Source organism: Aethalodelphis obliquidens, unplaced genomic scaffold, assembly GCF_003676395.1.
Source record: "Aethalodelphis obliquidens isolate GAN/ISIS:26980383/991018 unplaced genomic scaffold, ASM367639v1 scaffold17, whole genome shotgun sequence".
In the NCBI taxonomy this organism is placed as follows: Eukaryota; Metazoa; Chordata; class Mammalia; order Artiodactyla; family Delphinidae; genus Aethalodelphis; species Aethalodelphis obliquidens.
The window spans coordinates 9,055,374-9,078,255 of NW_020837961.1; the positions used below are offsets into that span (position 1 = coordinate 9,055,374).

At 34.3% G+C, this 22,882-nt stretch overlaps 1 protein-coding gene across 3 annotated transcripts in view; it reads left to right on the forward strand.

Moving 5' to 3' along the window:
* The window catches only part of CCSER1 (coiled-coil serine rich protein 1), a 1,259,722-nt gene that overhangs the window by 136,547 nt on the left and 1,100,293 nt on the right, over window positions 1–22,882 (forward strand). For all 3 annotated transcript variants that reach the window (XM_027116919.1, XM_027116920.1, XM_027116921.1), the window contains exon 2: window positions 19,057–20,421. In XM_027116919.1, the coding sequence (XP_026972720.1) occupies window positions 19,098–20,421 (1,324 nt within the window). In that variant the 5' untranslated portion in view covers window positions 19,057–19,097. The remainder of the gene's footprint in view (window positions 1–19,056; window positions 20,422–22,882) is intronic.

The following is a 22,882-nucleotide window of genomic DNA, read 5'->3' on the forward strand; positions in this document are numbered from 1 at the left end:
TCATTCCACGAGGCCACCATCACCCTGACACCAAAACCAGACAGAGATACTATAAAAAAAGAAAGTTATAGACCAATATCACTGATGAATATAGATGCAAAAATCCTCAACTAAATACTAGCAAACACAATCCAACAACACATTAAAAGGATCATACACCATGATCGAGTGGGATTTATCCCAGGGATGCAAGGATTCTTCAGTATACACAAATCAATGAATGTGATGCACCATCGTAACAAATTGACGAATACAAACCATATGATCATCTCTATAGATGCAGGAAAAGCTTTTGACAAAATTCAACACCCATTATGATGAAAACTCTCCAGAAAGTGGGCATAGAGGGAACCTACCACAACATAATAAAGGTCAGGTCATATATGATAAACCTCAGCAAACATCATTCTCAATGGTGAAACACTGAAAGCATTTCCTCTAAGACCAGGAACAAGACATGGATGTCCACTCTCACCACTCTTATTCAACATATTTTTGGAAGTACTAGGCACGGCAGTCAGCAAAGGAAAAGAAATAAAAGGAATCCTAGTTGGAAAAGAAGAAGTAAAACTGTCACTGTTTGCGGATGACATGATGATATACATAGAAAATCCTAAAGATGCCACTAGAAAACTACTAGAGCTAATCAATGAATTTGGTAAAGTTGCAGGATACAAAATTAATGCACTGAAATCTCTTGCATTCCAATACACTAACAACAAAAGATCAGAAAGGGAAATTAAGGAAACAATCCCATTCACCATTGCAAGAAAAGAATAAAATACCTAGGAATAAACCTACGTGAGGAGGTTAAGACCTGTACTCAGAAAACTAGAAGACACTGATGAAAGAAATCAAAGATGACACAAACAGGTGGAGAGATATACAATGTTCTTGGATTGGAAGAATCAATATTGTGAAAATGACTGTAGTACCCAAAGCAATCTACAGATTCAGTGCAATCCCTATCAAATTACCAATGGCATTTTTTACAGAACTAGAACAAAAGATCTTAAAATTTGTATGGAGACAAAAAAGACCCCGAATAGCCAAAGCAGTCTTGAGGGAAAATAATGGAGCTGAAGGAATCAGACTCCCTGACTTCAGACTATACTGCAAAGCTACAGTAATCAAGACAATATGGTACTGGCACAAAAACACAAATATAGATCAGTGGAACAGGAAAGAAAGCCCAGAGATAAACTCATGCATCTGTGGTCAACTAATCTATGACAAAGGAGGCAAGGATATACAATGGAGAAAAGACAGTGTCTTCAGTAAGTGGTGCTGGGAAAACTGGACAGCTACATGTAAAAGAATGAAATTAGAACACTCTCTAACACCATACACAAAAATAAACTCAAAGTGGATTAGAGGCCTAAATGTAAGACTGGACACTATAAAATTCTTAGAGGAAAACATAGGAAGAACACTCTTTGATGTAAATCACAGCAAGATCCTTTTTGGCCCACCTCCTAGAATAATGGAAATAAAAACAAAAATAAACAAATGACACCTAATGAAACTTCAAAGCTTTTGCACAGCAATGGAAACCATAAACAAGAGGAAAAGACAACCCTCAGAATGGGAGAAAATATTTGCAAACGAATCACCAGACAAAACATTAATCTCCCAAATATATCAACAGCTCATGCAGCTCAATATTAAAAAAACAAACAACTGAATCAAAAAATGGGCAGAAGGCCTAAATAGACATTTCTCCAAAGAAGACATACAGATGGCCAAGAGGCACATGAAAAGCTGCTCAACATCACTAATTATTAGATAAATGCAAATCAAAACTACAGTGAGGTATCAACTCACCAGTTAGAATGAGCATCATCAGAAAATACAAACAAGAAATGCTGGAGAGGGTGTGGAGAAAAGGGAACCCTCCTGTACTGTCGGTGGGAATGTAAATTGATATAGCCACTATGGAGAACTGTTTGGAAGTTCCTTAAAAAACTAAAAATAGAATTACCACATGACCCAACAATCCCACTACTGGGCATATACCCCGAGAAAACCTTAATTCAAAAAGACATATGCACCCCAATGCTCATTGCAGCACTATTTACAATAGCCAGGTCATGGAAACAGCCTAAATGTCCATTGACAGACGAATGGATAAAGAAGATATGGTACATATATACAATGGAATATTACTCAGCCATAAAAGGAACGAATTTGAGTCATTTGTAGAGACGTGGATGGACCTAGGGACTGTCATACAGAGTGAAGTAAGTCAGAAAGAGAAAAACAAATATAAATGCATATGTGTGGAATCTAGAAAAATGGTGCAGATGAACCAGTTTTGCAAGGCAGCAATAGAGATATAGATGTAGAGAACAAATGTAACTTTTCCCCAAGGGGGGAAAGTGGTGGGGGGGCATGGTGGTGATGGGATGAATTGGGAGATTGGGATTGACATACATACACTAATATGTATAAAATAGATAACTAATAAGAAGCTGCTGTATAAAAAATTTTAAAAACTTAAAAGAAGAAAAAAATATACTGAGCACCATGGATGGGATTGGATGCTTTTCAGTTTTTATATTTTCCTGTATTCTCCATATTTCCCAATTTTCTAACTTTGTGATCAGAAATGAATTTATATTTAAAGGCTATATTGTTGGAACACTTTATTTTCAATTTGAAAAAGACATATTACTTATGAGACACTATTTCATCATAATTTAAGACTTTGGGTATCTGTTTTCCATTTATCTATTCCATATTGACTTTACTATTATGATGGTCATTTTGAGTAGCACTTCTTTCCCCAGTTAGAACAAACAACAAACAAATTAACAACAATATAAAAAAAAAAAGTAGAAGACAAAAACCCTAGGTATCTTCTTTGATTCCTCTCTTTCTCTCACCCACCCATCCCATCCATCAGCGGTTCTTGGTGCTCCCATCAAGATAACCAAGTCTGTTACCTTGTTTATTTGTACTATGACTATCCAAGCCAGGCCACCGTCATCTCTTCCTTGACTATTGCAGTAATTTTCTAACTGGCTGGCTACTCCTACAACCCACCCTCCACCAAGAGGGTATCTCTTTTAGCTCGCTGATGGGCTTGCCCTAGCAGTTGGAATCACATCCAAGCATATTACCATGGTCTGTGAGGCCTTATGGGATCTGGCACTCTACCTTCCTGACCTGCCTCATCTCATACTCTCATTCCCTTGCAAACTCAGGCTTGCCCTGGGGAGTTTGTCCTTGATGGTGCCTCTGCTGGAAATGCTCTCTCACTGATCTTCATTCATCTCAAATATCTTCACCTCCACACTTTCCCCTTCAGTTTTTATCACTTTACTGTGATCCCGCAATTATTTTTTATGTAATATATATGACTATCCAAGATCTATCTTGTTCATTTGATTTCTTGCTTATATTCTGTCTACCTCAGCACAATAGTTGCTCCATCAAAAAAAGACCTATTGTCCCTTATTCTCTTTTGCATCCTCTGTACCTAGAAGACAGTGTGGCTCCCATTTTTGAATTATTTGCATAGAAGAATCCACTGAGCACTTTGTGTATGCTAGAGCAGTGGTATTCAGACTGTAGTATAATAACCCAGGGTCTCACAGTCTTCTCCTGGCCTCCATGTACAGCATATATTTAAGAGAATTAATTTCTCGACCCTCAATTTCCAGTTGTGATTTTCCATATAATTTCCTTGCTTGAGAAGCTTCTGATGTTTGCCAGTTCATCTTCCTTACTTTGCCTTTCACAGTCTCCCAGTCTACAAAAACGAATAAAAAGGCAAGCTTCTCATCTCTTCTGAATCTTTATAAGATGCATTGTCTAGTTTTTAAAAATCTCCGGGGTATCGGTCGAAGTTTTAATTCTTCAGGGAGTCCCCTGAGCACTTCCTACAGAAATGTTGCAGGGGATGACATCTTATTTCACAGGAGTATTCCAAGTCACCCTCCTCCTTCCTCCCTCCACCTGCCCTCCTCCTTTTTCTGTTAGATTCCAGAAATGAGTAAGGGAGAATATTTACTTGGAGCGTTAACAGGTTTATTTGATGATTTAAACCTTTGCTTTTGAAGAAGAATCTTCATTGGCTGGTTGGTGTGACAATGAGGATTGCTTTTTCCAATTAGATTATAGTGAAATAATACATTTACATCTCTTTTCCTTAAACCAAATGAGCTAAATATGCTGCTTGACATTATTAATGAAAATATGTTTAAAGCACATACAGCATATAGAGCTTGCCAGAAAAGTACGTCCTTTGCCATATTTAAACTAATGGGAAAATTGTTAGTGTTTAAAGTGTGCTAAGGATTATATAGATTTTCAATTTAATAGAACAAGTTTGAAATTGTGTGAAATAATGTGATCAACATAAAGTTATTCAAGATAATCTCAGCATAAAATGCACTTGAATAGAAGAAAAATAAAAAGAGAGTTTGTCTTTCACATAGAATGTTCAGATTTATTATCTCTCTCTTTCCTCATTTTCAGGCTAGCAGTACAGTCCTTCTTCCTAAGGGTTGGGGGAGGGTTATGATCCTATTCTATTTAGATATACACTCATCCACATACACGCTATCTTTTTTTTAAATAAAATTTCTTTCTCCTTCCTTCCTTCCTTCCTTCGTTCCTTCCTTCCTTCTTCCTGTGTTGGGTCTTCGCTGCTGCGTGCGGGCTTTCTCTAGTTGCGGCGAGCAGGGGCTACTCTTCATTGTGGTGCGTGGGCTTCTTATTGTGGTGGCTTCTTTTGTTGCTGAGCACGGGCTCTAGGGTGCATGGGCTTCAGTAGTTGTGGCACGCAGGCTCAGCAGTTGTGGCACATGGGCTTAGTTGCTCCGTGGCATGTGGAATCTTCCTGGACCAGGGATCGAACCTGTGTCCTCTGCATTGGCAGGTGGATTCTTAACCGCTGCACCACCAGGGAAGTCCTGATACATGCTATCTTAACTTGTAGCTCACGTAGAAGCAAAGAAGCCTTATTAAGAGAAAATTCTAGAAAGAGTATTGCTTCAATAGATTTCCCATTCAAGGCATCACATTCTTGAGATGGATAGGTTTCTATTTCAAATTCTTGAAATAGAAAAGTTGGATTCACTTTATATAATTTTGTAGTAATACAAATCGCTAACATTTTTTGTGTGCTTCCTCTCTGTTGGACACAGGTCTAAGCACTTAACGCACATTAGCTCTTTTCATCCTCATAATAGTTAATTCTGTTATGGCAGGTGCTGTTTATTTCTTCATTTCACACATAGTGACACTGAGGCTAAGAGGGAGATTAAGTAGTTTTTTCAAAATTAATGAGTGTAAAACGAAATTGAGTTATTTGTAGTGAGGTGGATGGACCTAGGGACTGTCATACAGAGTGAGTGAAGTAAGTCAGAAAGAGAAAAGCAAATACCATATGCTAACACATATATATATGGAATCTAAAAAAAAGAATGATGGTTCTGAAGAACATAGGGACAGGACAGGAATAAAGATGCAGACGTAGAGAATGGACTTGAGGACACGGGGAGGGGGAAGGGTAAACTGGGATGAAGTGAGAGAGTGGCATGGACATATACACACTACCAAATGTAAAATAGATATCTGGTGGGAAGCAGCCGCATAGCACAGGGAGATCAGCTCGGTGCTTTGTGACCACTTAGAGGGGTGGGATAGGGAGGGTGGGAGGGAGATGCAAGAGGGAGGAGATATGGGGATATTTGTATATGTATAGCTGATTCACTTTGTTATACAGCAGAAACTAACACACCATTATAAAGCAATTATACTCCAATAAAGATGCTAAAAACAAGCAAACATAAAAACAAGATTAGTGAGTGTAGAAACCAGAATCCAAACCAGAAATGTGGATTCTGAAATTTAACCTATATATTTTACAGGACAAAACCAGAACGAGATTTTAAGATGTTGAGAAGGAAGCCAAAAAAAGTATTTTGAGACAGCTCTGACCCTCATTCTGTAATCCATTATATTATTATTTATTTATACTGTATACTCTATGCTATATACGTGACATGGTATCCAAATACTGTTATGTGGTTTCTCCATAAGCAAAGCAAGCAGGGGCCCCTATAGGTTCTTATTTCAGTTTCTGGGGAACCTTCTGCTTGTTGTATGACATTCTTTCTTTATTCTTTTTAATCTTGGATGCCTGCTCCTTTCTTTGAATATTTTATTATGAATCACAAAATGTTCTTAGATCCTACTTACGCCCTTGTTTAATATTCAGTCTTGGACATGCAACTGTTGGCCTAGGAGAGTCTGTAGGATGACACAACCATTTCCTTCTCTCCTGCCTCCCTCCCCGCCCCCATCTCTCTTTTGCTTGTGAACTCAACACTTTGTACGTTCTTTGCTAATGGATGCATTCTTTCTGCAGAATTAATATTCCTGTGACCAGTTGTTTAACTTAAGAGTCATTTAAAACTCCTCTTGATACCTGGCAGTGGCTCTGTCATTGGAATACTGATTTGGAATACTAAGCCTCTCCCAATTACACACTGTTAGTGCAGCAATAGCATTAAGAATAGTGTCATTTAATATCTTATAATATGAGGCAGAAAGATATGAATTCACAATTTGTCTTCAGCATCATAAATACATGATTCAAATCTCAGCTTTACCTCTCAGACCCCACATTTATCTGATAAGAATAATTATAGTTACCTAACAAAGTTGTTAGGATTAAAATGAAATAACATATGCACTCACTAAATGTGAGTCACCTCTTCCAGTGATATGTGACTAAATTTTTTAAAAAAACACATAAGAGAAACAAAAAATCTTTTATGTTAATGTAGCTTCTTGAAAAGAAAACTTATTTTAAAGTTATACAAAAATGGTAACAATATTATATAGATGTATCAGATGCTTATAGAGCCAGAATCTTTTTGTTCGTTTTAAATAAGGACATGTCTCTGGCAATGACAGAGTCTCTACTTTTGTGTGGATTAGTTAATTCCATTATCAGGAACACTGAGCTCTATAAATGTTAGTGCAGCTATTTGTCTTTGAATGAGGTACTTAACCAATCTGGATTTCAGTTTCTTCATCCTCAAAGAGAAGTACGTCTTCCAAATGTCAAATTCTATTCAGTAGTTATTCACCAAAGCAGAACTCACAATTTCCAAGATGCAAAATCTCCATGTAGTGGCAACTCAAGTCAGGCACATCGCCTTTGCTACCAGCTCCTACAGCTAGAACCCTTTTGGCATAAGCATAGGTCCTTCTCTCCTGGGTTCTTTTTTACTAATTGTTCTATCAAATTTAACAGTATAACTCAGTATACATTCAGTATCAGTTAGTCATTCCTTATGGCGGTCTTTGATGTGGGACCATAGTCTCACAAGACAACTTAGTAAATTTATTAACAAAGTTTAAGTTTTTTTTTTTTTTAAAAAAGAAACGGGCTTAATTTATTATGTCCCTTTTGTTGTAATATATGTTATATAATTCCTCCTAAAATAAATAAAATTTTAAGTTAACAACTTAGGGAATAAAACATGCTTTAATACATTTAATAAAATCTTTTAATTATATTTTACGGATCTAGAGTAAATCTATTTATTGTTTTAATATTAGGCTTTTCTACCAATTTAAAATTTATCTCAACATAATCTGAAATAATTTCAATCTGATACTATATTATATCTGAGGATTTTATTACTAAAATATATGAAATAAAAGCCATGCCTCTTTTTCCCCTAGATTCTAAAATCTATACCCCTGTTCTAATTCATGAATTACAAAAACCAGAATTTTAAATAATGAAAGTTTGAAAATTTGTATATAATTTAGTCAAGTTCAGTGATTACACAGGCAAATACAAGGTAAGTGGAAGAAACTTACTATCATATTTCTAATTTTATCATGTAACAAACAGACTGCATTCCCAGATGTACTTTTGCTCTCTTTTTTATAAAATACACTATATCTGTTTGTTTATAATGGGACATTATTTTTATCTTCCTATTTATGGGACAATACTGAATCTAGTTTGTTATTAACTTTGAACTAGAAAAAATGATACTCAGAATGACATTTTATTGTCAGGTGTGTGTATGTATCCTGCATTTCACAGATTTTGTGCATGTATTTTAATGAATTAGAGGGCCTCACAAAATTCATCTATTCAGTCCTCTAGTTTTATGAATGGGGAAGCAGTTCAAGAGAAATTAGATCCACAGATATATTGTGAAACAATGTCATTGCTGAATGTGACCATTATATGTTGAGTTCAGAAACAACACTTAAAAAAAATAAAAAAAGGACAAATCTAAGATTCTGTTTTAAAAATGATTCTGACAGAATTTGTACTTCAAGCCAACGTATAACTGAATGGAAATTGGTATATTCTTTAATACGCTACCATTTGTATCATAAAGAATACAACTACAACAGTATTTATAACAAAAGCAAGGCAGTAATGATTTGCAGATATACTCATTTCTTTTTTTCCCCCTTACCACACCAATACTGACTTTCAGTTTATTCATCTAATATTTATATTTGAACTGGACCATACATTGAAATGTTCGATTCTGTATTACTCCATATGCTGATTTGTATTGTCAAGTGTCTGTATTACTGATATTTTGTACACAGACCCAGACATACACATATTTATGAATGTTGAGTGTATTAACTTTTAAATTTAATCTCCTAATATATATTCTAATTTGTATTTCAAAAATTCTTTTCCTCCAGTTTTTGTATTATCTTACATTGATACATAATTTTCCTTATTCATATTTGTGTCTGTGACCATGAGCTGCTCTGTGCAATATTGTAAGAAAAATTTTTAAATTAAGTGATAGATATTTACAACATATAACAGGAACAAGATATGCTACCAGCTTCATACACCTTTTGCACTAATTTTTTCCCTACAAAGCAACATATGATCTACTATTATTTCAAAAACAATGAAAAACTATTGGCAAATAAATAATAAATTTGAAGTGATATATATGAATGTGAATTTCCTTTAACAGATGCCTTATTAATGTAGTCTATGTAAAAGTTAAAAACTAAAAAACTTATTTTTGCTAGAAAAAAAGATTTAATTTGAAAGTGCATTTGGAGACTTCAAGACTTTAATTTTTCATTTACATAAAAGTCTTTGTGATATTTTTAATTAACTGCCCAATAAATCTTAAATTGGTTTTGAAAGTTACAAGAAAAAAAATTGACTGTTGCTAAAAAGGAAGATCTTCTGCACCCTCTGCTGGTATGTTTGCACAACTACAGGTTATTTATTTTAAACTTGGTCATTTTCTTTTTAGTAAAAAAATAAAATTTGAGGCAAATTCAGTGATTTTAGTATTTAGAAAACAAATAAACTGTTATAAATGAAGCATTCCTTTGAACTAATAACCGACTTGTTTGGTTCGTTTACTAGCCTTTGAAAGAATTATATAATGGCATCAATTTGTTGTTAATGAGTAAAAGTCATAATGTCACATGCTTCCAAATCATATAATTTCAGTTTATTAGCCAACTATATAATCTGTGGTGGTTTAATGTTTGTATTATGGAAATACTAAAACATTAAAAAGATTGTGAAAAGCCTAGAACAAATTATTTGTGTCTGAACTATCACTGACAACAGTTAGATGAATTATCATATGGTAAAGGAATAGTGAATTTTTTTTAAAGGATGGAAGTAGCTTTCAATAGTGAAATGAAATAGAATTTGAGTTTTTACAAAAGTAAGTTTCAATTTATAAACATACATTTTGGACTGATGGTCACATAAAACATGAATTTTAGTGTTTAGAATGTAGGTTCATGAAAAATACAAAGTCTTTATATTAATGTAAGGATTCTTGGCACTTCTGTAAGTCTTATTTAAATACTTCATGTTACAATTTAAAAGATTTGAAGAGTTTATTAAAACACTCAGAATTGATTTTTGTATTTTGTCATATTTGGTCAGATTATTTTTATAAAAATAATTTCCCACATTCTCATTCTCTTTCAGAGGCAGCTACTTTATTTTTGTATACCCTTCAAATTACTTTTAACACATTTACATGCCTATTATTATGTAATTTTGATAGGCCATATGTTTTTATACTATTTTAATTTGAATTTTGTAAGTTTTAATTATAAAAGTGATTCATGAATTTATTTTCATTGTTGAAACTTCATATTATTTGTTACATTGGTGCCCCCATTGATGACAACCCCCAGTACAAAAGCCCTCTTCAAGGATAATTCCTGTTCACACTTTGAAGCACATCCTTGCAGATTTTTTCCTATGCATTTACACACATATGTATCTGTAGAATATTTATTATTTACAAAGTTTCATAATACATTTGTAATTTACATAAATTATATATAACATATCAGTTAGGTACTTGATTTTATTAATTTAATGCCTTGGAAATTTTTTTGTCAGATATCTTTTACCCTATGTGTTTAGTTCTTGTCTGTTATGCTGTGGAATAGATAATACCATATTTTACTTTTTCAAGTCTCCTATTAATGGACATTTATATTATTTTTAATTTCAACTGTTATAAACCTGCCTTGAATGTCTCTATATATGTTTCTCATGTTCCTGTGTGCAGATATGTGAGTATTATTCTAAGGTAAATGCTGAGAAGTGAAATTACTTATTTTGATATTTTGATACATAATTTTCTACAATGATCTTAACAATTTGGACTCCTTCATAAGTGTCTATAGGTACTCCTTCATTCATTCAAACTTGATATTATTTAGTATTAAAATGTTATGGGTGAAAAATAGTATCTGTGGTTTTCTTGATTAATAATGGAGTTAAATATCTGTTCATATGTTGATTAGTGATTTGTGTTTCTTCCATGAAATTCTTGTCTATATTCTTTGTTACCTTTTTTCCTATGTGTTGTCTGTTTCTTACTGGCTTGTAGGAGCTCTTTCTATATTCTCTAATTACTAATGGGTTTCAATATGCTTTTATATATTCACTGGTAATTTGTATATCTTCTGGGGTTTGCATGTTCATATTTTTTGCCCATTTATTTTTCTGGTTGAATTGTCTTATTCTTACTGATTTATAAGAATTCTTTGTATATTCCAAATGTCAATCCTTTGCCAGTTTTATATGTTTCAAATATTTTTCCCATTCCTTAGAGAAATCTACAAATAGTTGACTGGCATGGAATACAGAGGACTTGCCACTGTCTCGAGGTATCAATAAGTGTTCCAGATCCCATGGGATTCATCTGAAGCTAGATGTCATTTTCAGCCACATCCCTGATTAGCTTTACCCCTGTTCTATCATGCCTTCTTTCGTTACCTTCTCTTGAGAGTAATTCTCTAATAAATTGCTTGAATAAGGATTCCTTGCTAAAACATAAACAAGACGAAAAGACAACCCTCAGAATGGAAGAAAATATTTGCAAATGAAGCAACTGACAAAGGATTAATCTCCAAAATTTAGAAGCAGCTCATGCAGCTCAATATAAAAAAAACACACAACCCAGTCCAAAAATGAGCAGAAGACCTAAACAGACATTTCTCCAAAGAAGATATACAGATTGCCGACAAACACATGAGAGGATGCTCAACATCACTAATCATTAGAGAAATGCAAATCAAAACTACAATGAGGTATCACCTCACACCAGTCAGAATCACCATCATTAAAAAAAAATCTACAAACGATAAATGCTGGAGAGGGTGTAGAGAAAAGGGAACCCTCTTGTTGGTGGGAATGTAAATTGATACAGCCACTATGGAGAACAGTATGGAGGTTCCTTAAAAAACTAAAAATAGAACTACCATACAACCTAGCAATCCCACTACTGGCCATATACCCTGAGAAAACCATAATTCAAAAAGAGTCATGTATCACAATGCTCATTGCAGCTCTATTTACAATAGCCAGGACACGGAAGCAATCTAAGTGTCCATCGACAGATGAATGGATAAAGAAGACATGCACATAATATACAATGGAATACTACTCAGCCATAAAACAAAACGAAATTGAGTTATTTGTAGTGAGGTGGATGGACCTAGAGTCTGTCATACAGAGTGAAGTAAGTCAGAAAGAGAAAAACAAATACCATATGCTAACACATATATATATGGAATCTAAAAGAAAAAAAAAAAGTGGTTCTGAAGAACCTAGGGGCAGAACGGGAATAAAGGCGCAGATGTAGAGAATGGACTTGAGGACACGGGGAGGGGAAGGGTAAGCTGCGACAAAGTGAGAGTGGCATGGACATATATACACTACTAAATGTAAAATAGATAGCTAGTGGGAAGCAGCCGCATAGCACAGGGAGATCAGCTCAGTGCTTTGTGACCACCTAGAGGGGTGGGATAGGGAGGGTGGGAGGGAGGGAGACGCAAGAGGGAAGAGATATGGGGATATATGTATATGTATAGCTGAGTCACTTTGTTATAAAGCAGAAACTAACACACCACTGTAAAGCAATTATACTCCAATAAAGATGTTAAAAAAAAAAAAAAGAATTCCTTGCTTAGGCTCTGCTTCTAAGAAACCTAACCTACAACATTGCAAGGAATTTTTTTTCCAAAATAATATTTTAAGACCAAACCAAATTCTCCAATGTAAGAAGTAATAAAATTTTCTTTATTAACAAACATATATACTTTTGGATGTGTGCTATCCTCTCTAAAGTTGCATACTTGTTATGACATTTTCATTGTTCAACAAATTTATCAAATTCACTCTTTTGAGAATCATGTTCAGGGTCTGAGACAGTCTTCGCATATTCATAATATTTTAGTTATTTGCTTCTTTAAGTCTGGATTATTTTGTTGAAAGTAAAAAAAATAATACTGAATAAGTGAACTTAATATTTAATAAAAAATTGAAATGAATATATTGTATTAATATATGTGTATTAATTAGCATATTAATTCCAAGCCCAAGCCCATTGACATATGGGTACTCTGGCCTCTAACCTTCCTTTTTGTCCTATTCAAGATTGACTGGAAATGACAGTATTATTTGTCTACTAGTAGACAGAATTAGAACTTCAGCTGAGAGAAGGTGGGGGAGGTTATAAGCTAACTAAAGTGTACTTGGCTGTGAAATAGTACAAGTATGGTTAATTTTTCTTGATAATTTATAGTTATTAAACATTTGTCATGTGCTAGACCTTGTTCTAAGTGCTTTTTGGTTTTACTTATTAGATCATCACAAAATCTTTAAGGTAGTTGCAACTATTATCCTCATGAAGGCTCAGGGAGTTAAATAACTTTTTAAGCCACTCTAAAGTCACACAGCTCTTAGGTGTAATGCTGAATTCAAATCGAGATATTTTTGCATGAGAGTCTTCTTTCTTAACAGTTATGCATTCATTGTGTATAAATGCCAGAACATAAACTATAACGTTAATTATAAATGTAGTCTCATTATTTACTTAAGCCTGGGTCACATGTAGATATGACTTTTAGACTTTTTTCTTCTTTCACTACTAACTTCTGTCTAATTTCTGGTCAAAATCCATTCTTTCTCTCTATGTTTCTCTTCTCCCTCTGTTGTCTCTTCTGGTCAATGAAGAACTGAGATTATATCTGCCTGGGTTTCAAGATTACATGTCTTTCTAAATATGTATTATGGTCCCTGTCCTTCTATTAATTCAGACAAGGAATGCATCTTCTTCCCTAATTCCTGCTAGAATAATCTCTTTGAAATATATTCCCCTTCCCTATTGTAACTGTTCCCATTATCATGCAGTTTAGCACCATGCACTCTCTTTCTCTTTTTACCTAGGAGATTGATTTATTGATTTACAGATCCAGTAAGGGACAATCTATCTCCGCTTACATGCAGTTTTTAGGGTCAAATCATTTTGATATAAGCAAGCATTTCTGATATATGCAGTTATTTGTATTATTTTCTCTTTATAGTTGGAAATCACTTACTGTACTCAGTGTGGCTAAATTATATGCAAATTTAATAAATTGTTAATTAAACATATCCAATCAATTATGTGATTTCTAACTCTTGCTATCTTTGGCTGACAGTCTCATTCTCTTCCCTGTGACCGATCAATAACCCACTTGGTCCTGATCAGTCATCCTTTTAATGTATCTCGTATTGTCCTCACTAACCCTGCTGGTTGAAGTGGCCCTTGTCCATGTGTGTCAGTGATTTATCGTTAAAAATGCCTCTATTAGTTCCATATTTATTTAAATGAAAACAATAAAACATTTTAGAAATACATTTAAAGATAAATTACATCATAGTTAAAGTAAAATTAGGAGTATGGGATTAACAGATACACACTACTGTATATAAAATAGATAAGCAACAAGGATTTACTGTAAAACATGGGGAATGATATTCAATATCTTGTAATAGCCTATAATGGAAAACAATCTAAAAAAAATATAAATATAACTGAATTACTTTGTGGTACACCTGAAACTAACACAATATTGCAAATCAGCTATACTTCAATTTTATAAAAAAGATTATTGAGATGTAAATTGCATGAACTTTGTAATAGAAAGAATCTGAGCTGGAGGGCTTTCCAGCCAAGCCATAACACCTATCAGGACTCATTTAAATCTTCATCAAAATGACATAATTAGATAAGATTGACTTGGAAGCTTATTCAAGCTATTATCTATTTAATTTTGGTGAAAATTCATCAGTGTCCTTTGATATGTTTTCATATGATTTGTTTTCTGCCATTGCTTTCTTAATGTTGAAAGTTGTTACCTAGAGAGTATTTGGTTTCTGTGAATTTTTTTTTTCCATTTTCACAATGTATCATTGATTTTCTTTTAAGTGTGGTCATTTAGGCTCTACCTGGTTATTTCCTGATATCTTTTCTCAGAGAGAATAGAACAGACTGTATTTAACTTATGCAACATTCCCCACAAACACTTCAAATATTGGTCATTGTTTTTAAATTCCAATAAAAATGTATACTTCAGGGATGTTTATCATAAGGGGTTAGAATACTGACCCCAATTTATACACCTCCACCTCCCCTCAACATTTTTGATGATTTTTTAAACAGTGATTGGGGCAGATTTTGAAAAGTGACTCACTTTCATAATCACTCTGTGCTGTGACATCATGCGCCACTTGCTTGAACGCATTTCATTAAAAAAGGAAGAAAGTGCAAATTTACTCTATACCAAGCAGAGTGTTGTTTCTCTGTGATGTTGTACCTTCCATCCTTAAAGAAAAATCACTATAAAATAATTATTATCTGTGTTCTCATTCATGCTACTGGTAAGTGGCAGAGCTTGGATTTGAAACCAAAATTTTTTTTATGCTGATTGCATGTCTGTGTAAAGGGTACTTTGTGTAGGCTTGTTTTTTGCAATAATATACCACTAATTTTGGGAGAGAGACAAAGGATACTCACTACTATCTCAGATATGGGACATCAGATCCCTCCATCATCTTTGGCTCATAGTGAAAAAATATGAGGGCTGTCCAAATTGTAGGAAAACAGAAAAATGACAGGAAAGAAAAAGATTAAGGGGGTTTTGTTCTGTTTCTCTTACCTGCACAGATAGACATACCTGTTTTTGCATATGGTAATCAGTTTCCAAGATAATAGCTGTGAAACCCTTCAAGGTTATTTTATGTCTTGGTTAATGCCTTTGGAATTATGGAAAAAAAAGTATAATTTTTTTTCAGTATATCTTACTTCTTTAAGGTATTTTACTTTTACTCTAATATTAAATAGGTAACAAATTAATGATCCATAAGACCCCTTGAACTAGAATTTACATCTTTCTCAACCATGCCAATTAAGAAATTCATTGTTGATTTGATTATACATTGTTATTCAGCTTGTTAATAACATTGTCTTCAAATGTTAGCAAATTGTAGATATTGATTTTACAGTTTGAAAAACTTTTAGTTAACTCATGACTCTAAAAGTTGTAATTCAACATAATTAACCGCAAAATTGTAACATTTCATTTTTGGTAGTGAGACAGAAAATATGTTTGTGTTTGAAATACTGTTGTGTTCAAGTGAAAGCTTCATTTTATGAAATCCATCGACTCTATAAGTATTAATTGTGTATTAGGCACCTGGGGTCTCAAAGCAAAGCAAAAATGGCCTTTGCCATCAACAGGCTTAAGGTAGGGACTTCCCTGGTAGTGCAGTGGTTAAGAATCCACCTGCCAATGCAGGGGACACGGGTTCGATCCCTGGTCCGGGAAGATTCCACATGCCGCAGAGCAGCTAAGCCTGTTCGCCACAACTACTGAAGCCCACGCGCCTAGAGCCCATGCTCCACAACAAGAGAAGCCACCGCAATGAGAAGCCCGCGCACTGCAACGAAGGGTAGCCCCCACTCGCCACAACTAGAGAAAGCCTGCATGCAGCAACGAAGACCCAATGAAACCAAAAATAAAATTAATTTAAAAAAAAAGAAGCTTAAGGTAAAATAGTAAAGTCAGATAGATAAACAGATGTTTACTATGTAAGGTAATACTTGAGGATGCATAAAGGAGGAGTGCTAAGTCCAAAATGGAAGAGAGTAGGAAGGGGGATCAGAGATGGCATTCTGGAAGGGACCATCTGTAGAAATAGGAATTTTACCACATCACAGTTACTGGAAGGGCATTCCAAGCAGATGGTTCTACATCTGCTAATGCCTTGATGGTGAAAGCGAACAGAAAGTGGCAAGTGGTCAATGCAATTGGAGAATGAAATATGAGACATAGATTTTAAAGTCTTTATCAAGAATATGGATAATTCCAACCTATAGATATTTTGTCTCTCTCATTTAGCTGGAATAAAGAACTTCATTTAAAAGACTATCTGCGGATAAAGTGAAACAAAAGATTTTTATCTCCAATAGATTTTATATCTATTCCATGTCATCCCATTCAATGTATAAATATCTCTGTGTATCTATGATGTTTTTACTTAAATTAAGACAGATATATTGGTAGCACATATGTATTGTAAACGGAAGTCTGGTTGTTTTCATTAAGAATTTTATTGTAATTCTTTTTTCTGAAAATTTTTCATTAGTTAAGTCCTTTGAATACTTGCCTAAGAGACATGGGATTTATTCACTCTTTTATTTTTGATTGCTGATATAAATGTAAGAAATACTAAAAAAAGGTCAAGAAATATTTCAGTATACATAAATTCTGAAGATATTTCAAAAATAGTGGTAAATATCTTGACATGAATACATTTGAAGGCCATAGGTTCACCACCAGCTGCAAATCATTGTGGTTGATAATGCTCTTATTAGAGCAAAATTATTCACTGGGCATTGAATGGAAATAAATCTTGCCTATAAATAAAATCACAGCTGAGAATGATGTTAATTAAAGCATTATTAAGAGTGAAAGTGTAAACAAAATTGTATTATTTTTTGTATCCATTTCAGAACATCTAAGCTGGGAGGAAAGTGAGATAGTTTTAATTTATGAAAGACTTCACAAACTAAAATGTCTTTGTATTTTAAGCTTTCTTCAGCTAAAGCCTTGCAAGGATGCTTAAATGTTTTAGAAGTGGTTCACACATAGTTTGATTTAAATTCAAATTCAATGAGTGCAATTAAAGATCATCCAATAAAAATCATGAAAGGCAAATTGATTTTATATCATTTAGAACAAAATATCAAATATTTAAAAATGCGTATGTGAAAGAGAAAATATTTTCCGTTTTTGTCATACACTTCCTCAAGGACATGAAAGTATTTTACTTGATCAATCTAATACTTTATCTGCAAGAATGATAAAATGGAGGGCCTGTCATTTTATGTAGTATTTATTATTGTTAGATAGCTTTGGTTGCAATAAATAACAGAAAGAAACAGCATGATTCAAGTTGACAAAGCAGGGGTGTGCACGTTATAGTTAAGAAATTAAGTGAAATTTAGAAACAAAGCAAAACAATACAAAATAGGAAACAAATCATGGCACATTATAAAAACCAGTGAAAAACAGCAGTCACCGTAAGAGAAAGACCTACCGTACAACTAGTAATTTCTGAAGTGGAAACGTATCTGGGCCTTCGGCAGCCTAAGCTCTTGGCTTTTCACTCTAGTGAAAGCAGTATATACCGTGCTGATTATGAACTGACCCTGTGGTTAGATAATGCTTCGTTTCTTAGTCCTGCGTTAGCACTTACCAGCTGAGTGACGTAGGCAACTTACCTTTCCGCTGTAAAGTGACCATAGTAATATCTACTTCTATAGTTACAAGCAGTAAAAGAGATAACCTGTTTCAAGTACATGGTGCATCACAATTAATGAACTGCAGCTGCCACCTTCTCCTCGTCCTTCTTCTTTGTCTTCATCGTCAATACCCTGACATTAATATGGTTCATAAATTTTCTTTGCTTCTGCTTTTCTCTGCATGTAGTCTCCACTTGTCTTAGCATTACCAGTTGAATTAGCTTTCATTTGTCTTTTCTTCAACTCATGGCTGTGGTTTCCTCATAACTCTATCTTGTATATAACTCTACTCTAGATCCTTTATGATGTAGTTTACTTTCCTCTTCCAGTGGTCTAATTATCTCTAAACTTACTAAATCATAATCGAAGGGGAAGTATCTGTTCCAATTGGTTTTTTCTTTGAGTAGAGATTCTAGGGTCAGGTCATACCTTCGTCTGGTCTGTGGCTCTGTTAAGCTCAGGTCGATTACTTGTTGAGCCCCATGGTACATCTGGTGCTGGCCACCAGAGGCAGTGGTGGGGCATTTTACCCAGAGAGCATTGATGGTGGCTGTCGTATGCCTACTAAATCTAAATAAATAAACATAAAAAGTTAAGATTAAGCAATTTACCAAATTACAGAACTGGTGTGAGTAGTAAGGCTGAGTCTTGACTAGCAATCTCGTGGCTCCCAATGCAAATTTAGACTTCAGATATTCTTGGCCATTGTGAAGTTGTGGCACCATTATAAAATTTCTATACAAATGATTGGATATTTTGCTACATAGAAATTCAGAAAATTCTTTGTCAGAATTTTACTATTATTTTAGTGTAACAAATTCTGTGTCATGAATGAAAAACCAGTATTATGTTTTAAAATGTCTTATTTATAATTGACTTCTATTAACTTGTTCTATTTGTCTTTTCTCAGGTTGCTAAGTTGGCTATCGCAGTGCAAGCCTTGGAGTCCCAATGGGGGACTCCAGATCAAGACGATCTACTCTGGTCTCCCGGTTGCCAATATTCAGAAGGAGTATTAGCAGAAAACATGATTCTCTTCCTTCTTCACCCTCCTCCAGTAATACAGTCGGTGTCCACAGTTCGTCTCCTTCCAGCACTAACTCAAGCTCAGGTAGCACAGGTAAACGCAGGAGCCTCTTCCGTACTCCTTCCATTAGCTTCCATCATAGGAAGGGGAGTGAACCTAAGCAAGAACCTACCAACCAGAACCTTAGTATTTCAAATGGTGCTCAACCTGGTCACAGCAGTATGCAAAAACCGAGTTCGGAAGAACATACTAAAACCAGGGGAAGACATTCTGTTGGTTTTAGCAGTTCACGAAATAAGAAGATAACAAGATCTTTGACAGAGGATTTTGAAAGAGAAAACGAGCACTCGACTAATAAGAATGTCTTTATAAATTGCCTGAGTTCTGGCAAAAGTGAGGGGGATGATTCTGGATTCACAGAAGAACAAACTCGCCGTTCTGTTAAGCAGTCAACAAAGAAGCTTCTTACTAAATCCTTTTCATCTCACTATAAATTTTCTAAGCCAGTTCCACAGAGCCAATCCATTTCATTGGTACAACAATCTGAATTCTCACTGGAAATTGCACAGTACCAAGAGAGGGAACCTGTATTACTAAGAGGTTCTCCATCTTGTTCTGTGGATGTAACAGAACGGGCGGGAAGCTCGTTACCATCTCCACTGCTTTCTGCTGATTTTACTACAGCTCAGACACCTTCAGAGTTCTTAGCCTTGACTGAAGATTCTGTGTCTGAAGCAGATGCATTTCCTAAAAGTGGAAGCATGGCATCCCACTGTGACAACTTGGGCCACAGTGATTCTACCTCTCAGATTTCTCCCAATCCTGCTGCTGCTGCTACAAAGACAACAGACCTTATGGGAACTGCTCCCTGTGCAATTATGTCTCCTGGGAAATACAGGTTAGAAGGTCGGTGTAGCACTGAATCTAAATCCTTACCAGAAACCTCTGCTGCTAATCAGAAGGAAGTGTTACTGCAAATCACTGAACTACCTGCTATGAATGCGAGTGACTCAGAGATTCATCTATCAGCAGATACAAGAAGAGGAGAACATATGGTGATACAAAATGGTGAAACAATGTTGGCAACAAGCTCCCCAAGGAAACTTGGATTTTATGAGCAACATAAAGCAATAGCTGAACGTGTTAAAGGGATCCATCCTATTTCAGATTCAAGGATAATACCCTCTTCCGGTGATCATTATATTTTAAACAAAACATCATATGGATATGATGCAAATCCTGCCAAAGGTATGATGATTTTCTCTGTATAATAAATGATATGAATTATAATTTTCATTATAATTTCTTCAATTTTCTTATTCTATCTCATGGAAACTACATTTTTCTAGTTTTCACTCTTTAATCTTCTGTCCTGTTTATAATTTGTCTTAAATCATTTCTCTGCTTAAACTTACTTCATTCGTATCATGCTGAAAATGTAATTCATCCATGTTACTTATTTTTCTTAGTTGTGTAATTCAGATTCTGACCCTCAGAAGAAAGTAGAAGGAAATTAATTTTATTTGCAATGTGGCTTTATCTAAGATAAGGGCCATCTTTTTTTATAGTTCATGATAGAGTATTGGTATTTCTTAGTTAAAGAATAGATATAGCCCAGACACAATCATTATAAAAGAAATTTGTATAATTAAAATTCTTTTTCCTATTTTAACAAAGTTTTTATTATTAAATAGGATCCATGTTTTGGCACAGAAAGAGGGAGGGAAGGTTGATTTACTCCAGTCTGTTATTCAACAGAAAACATGGTTTTTCAATATAAAATTCAGTTCAAGAGAATTGTTGAATATATAATACCTACTGGCTGTATTTGACATTTTTTATTCTTCTTTTTCTGTACTGTGATTCCTACTACCACTGCTGCTGCTTTTGCTACTACTACTAACACTAATAGTTCTCCCAACAGTATGTCCATTTACTGTTCTGTGCCCTTTGGATACATTAATTTATTGAATCTGGAAGTGATTGAAATCGCTACTATTATTCTAACTCATTCTACAGGCAAGATGATTGGAGCACAGATAGGTTAAGTAATGTGTCCAAAGTCACAAAGTTCATAAGTAATTGTTTAGGATACAATCCCTATGAGGTAGGCACTAGTATGTTCCCCATTTTATACATGAGAAAACTGAGACCAAGGGATTATACAGCTGGTAAGTAGCACAGCCAAATTACAACTCTCTCAATCCAAAGATCAGGCTCTTCATGACTAGGTTGTAGTACATGTCATGACCCAGGCTCTTTCCAAAACATTAAGAATAATACTGAAATATTAACTAAAATTTGTAATCCGTGAAATTATATATTATATAATGTCAAGAATCATAAGTTTATCTGACTTACCTAACTAGTCTCTCCATGAATATAGCAGTTTTACAGTTTTAAATGCATGACTTAATTTTCCAACTGTCTTCATATTTTTTCACATTTGATACAAAATCACTTTTACACATCTGCCTACTTTTTTCATTTTTTTATCTTGGTAGCCTTGCTTGTATTTTGGGATTTAGTTATACCTGCTTAATTCTTTAACTGTAGTATAATTATAAGAATGATAATGATGATGATACTATGTGCCCAAAGATGTGCTAAGCAATTTGCATGCACTGTTTTATTTAGTACTAACCAAAGATTTATGTGGAAGTTATTAATGAGTAACGTTTAGGATTAAGTTAAATAACTTCATGAAATCACATTGTTAGCAAACGGCGGACCTCAGATTAGAATGTAGGCAGTTTTTTAGAAAATTGCACCCAAAAAGGTAAAAGTGTAATTATTTTGATTATATCTAATTCTTATTTAGAAATGGTGACTTGCCTCAATGTCAAACTGAATAGAGTAAATATTTATCTCTTTGTAAACTAGGGAATGACCAGCAATTATCTTGCTGATTATTAATCTGTTGACTGAGATCCTAATAGCAAGCCATTTAACACATTAATTTCACTGAATTTGACACCATGATGCCTGTTCCTGGACATTAGGTGATAATTCATAGTATCTACAACTTGTAAAATAGAAAGAGACAGGCAAATAAGCTGGTAACGTCAAAAAGGGAAAGTTGGTTGCATACTATTCTTCATTTCCATCAATAGGAGATATTCATCTGCTATTCATAAAGATTTTATAATTTAGAAGTTTCAAGATTTTAAAGCCATTTAGACAAATGTATTTTATGTAAGAAAGAGTTGCCAAATTCCATAATACTAAGTTTATTCTGTATTTATTGTGAAATACGTTTAAGCTAGTATTTAATATACATCTGAATGTCCTGGGTGTACATTCATTTCAGAATTATTAATGGAATGTTGACCTCTCTGGCAACTTAACTTTAACTCATTGACTTAAAAAGTTACTGAAAAAACTGCCATATGTTGGCTTAATAGGTTTTGGCCAAGAGTCTTTAAACTCATAGATGAGCCCAAACAGAACAGTTTCATTCATTCATTCATTCATTGAACAAATATTGTTTTGGTACTGTTTTAGGCACTAAGGGTATATCAGTGAACAAAACGAATAAATTCCTTTCTTCATGAAGCTTACCTTCTACTGGGAATACTCAGACAATTAATATACAAATAAATAAATGTCAGGTGATAATAACTGCTGAGGATGAGTTTAAAGCAGAAAAGAGGATTAGGAAGTGGGGGGGTGTGATTGTAGTTTGCATTTTTTAACTTTATTCAAGTAT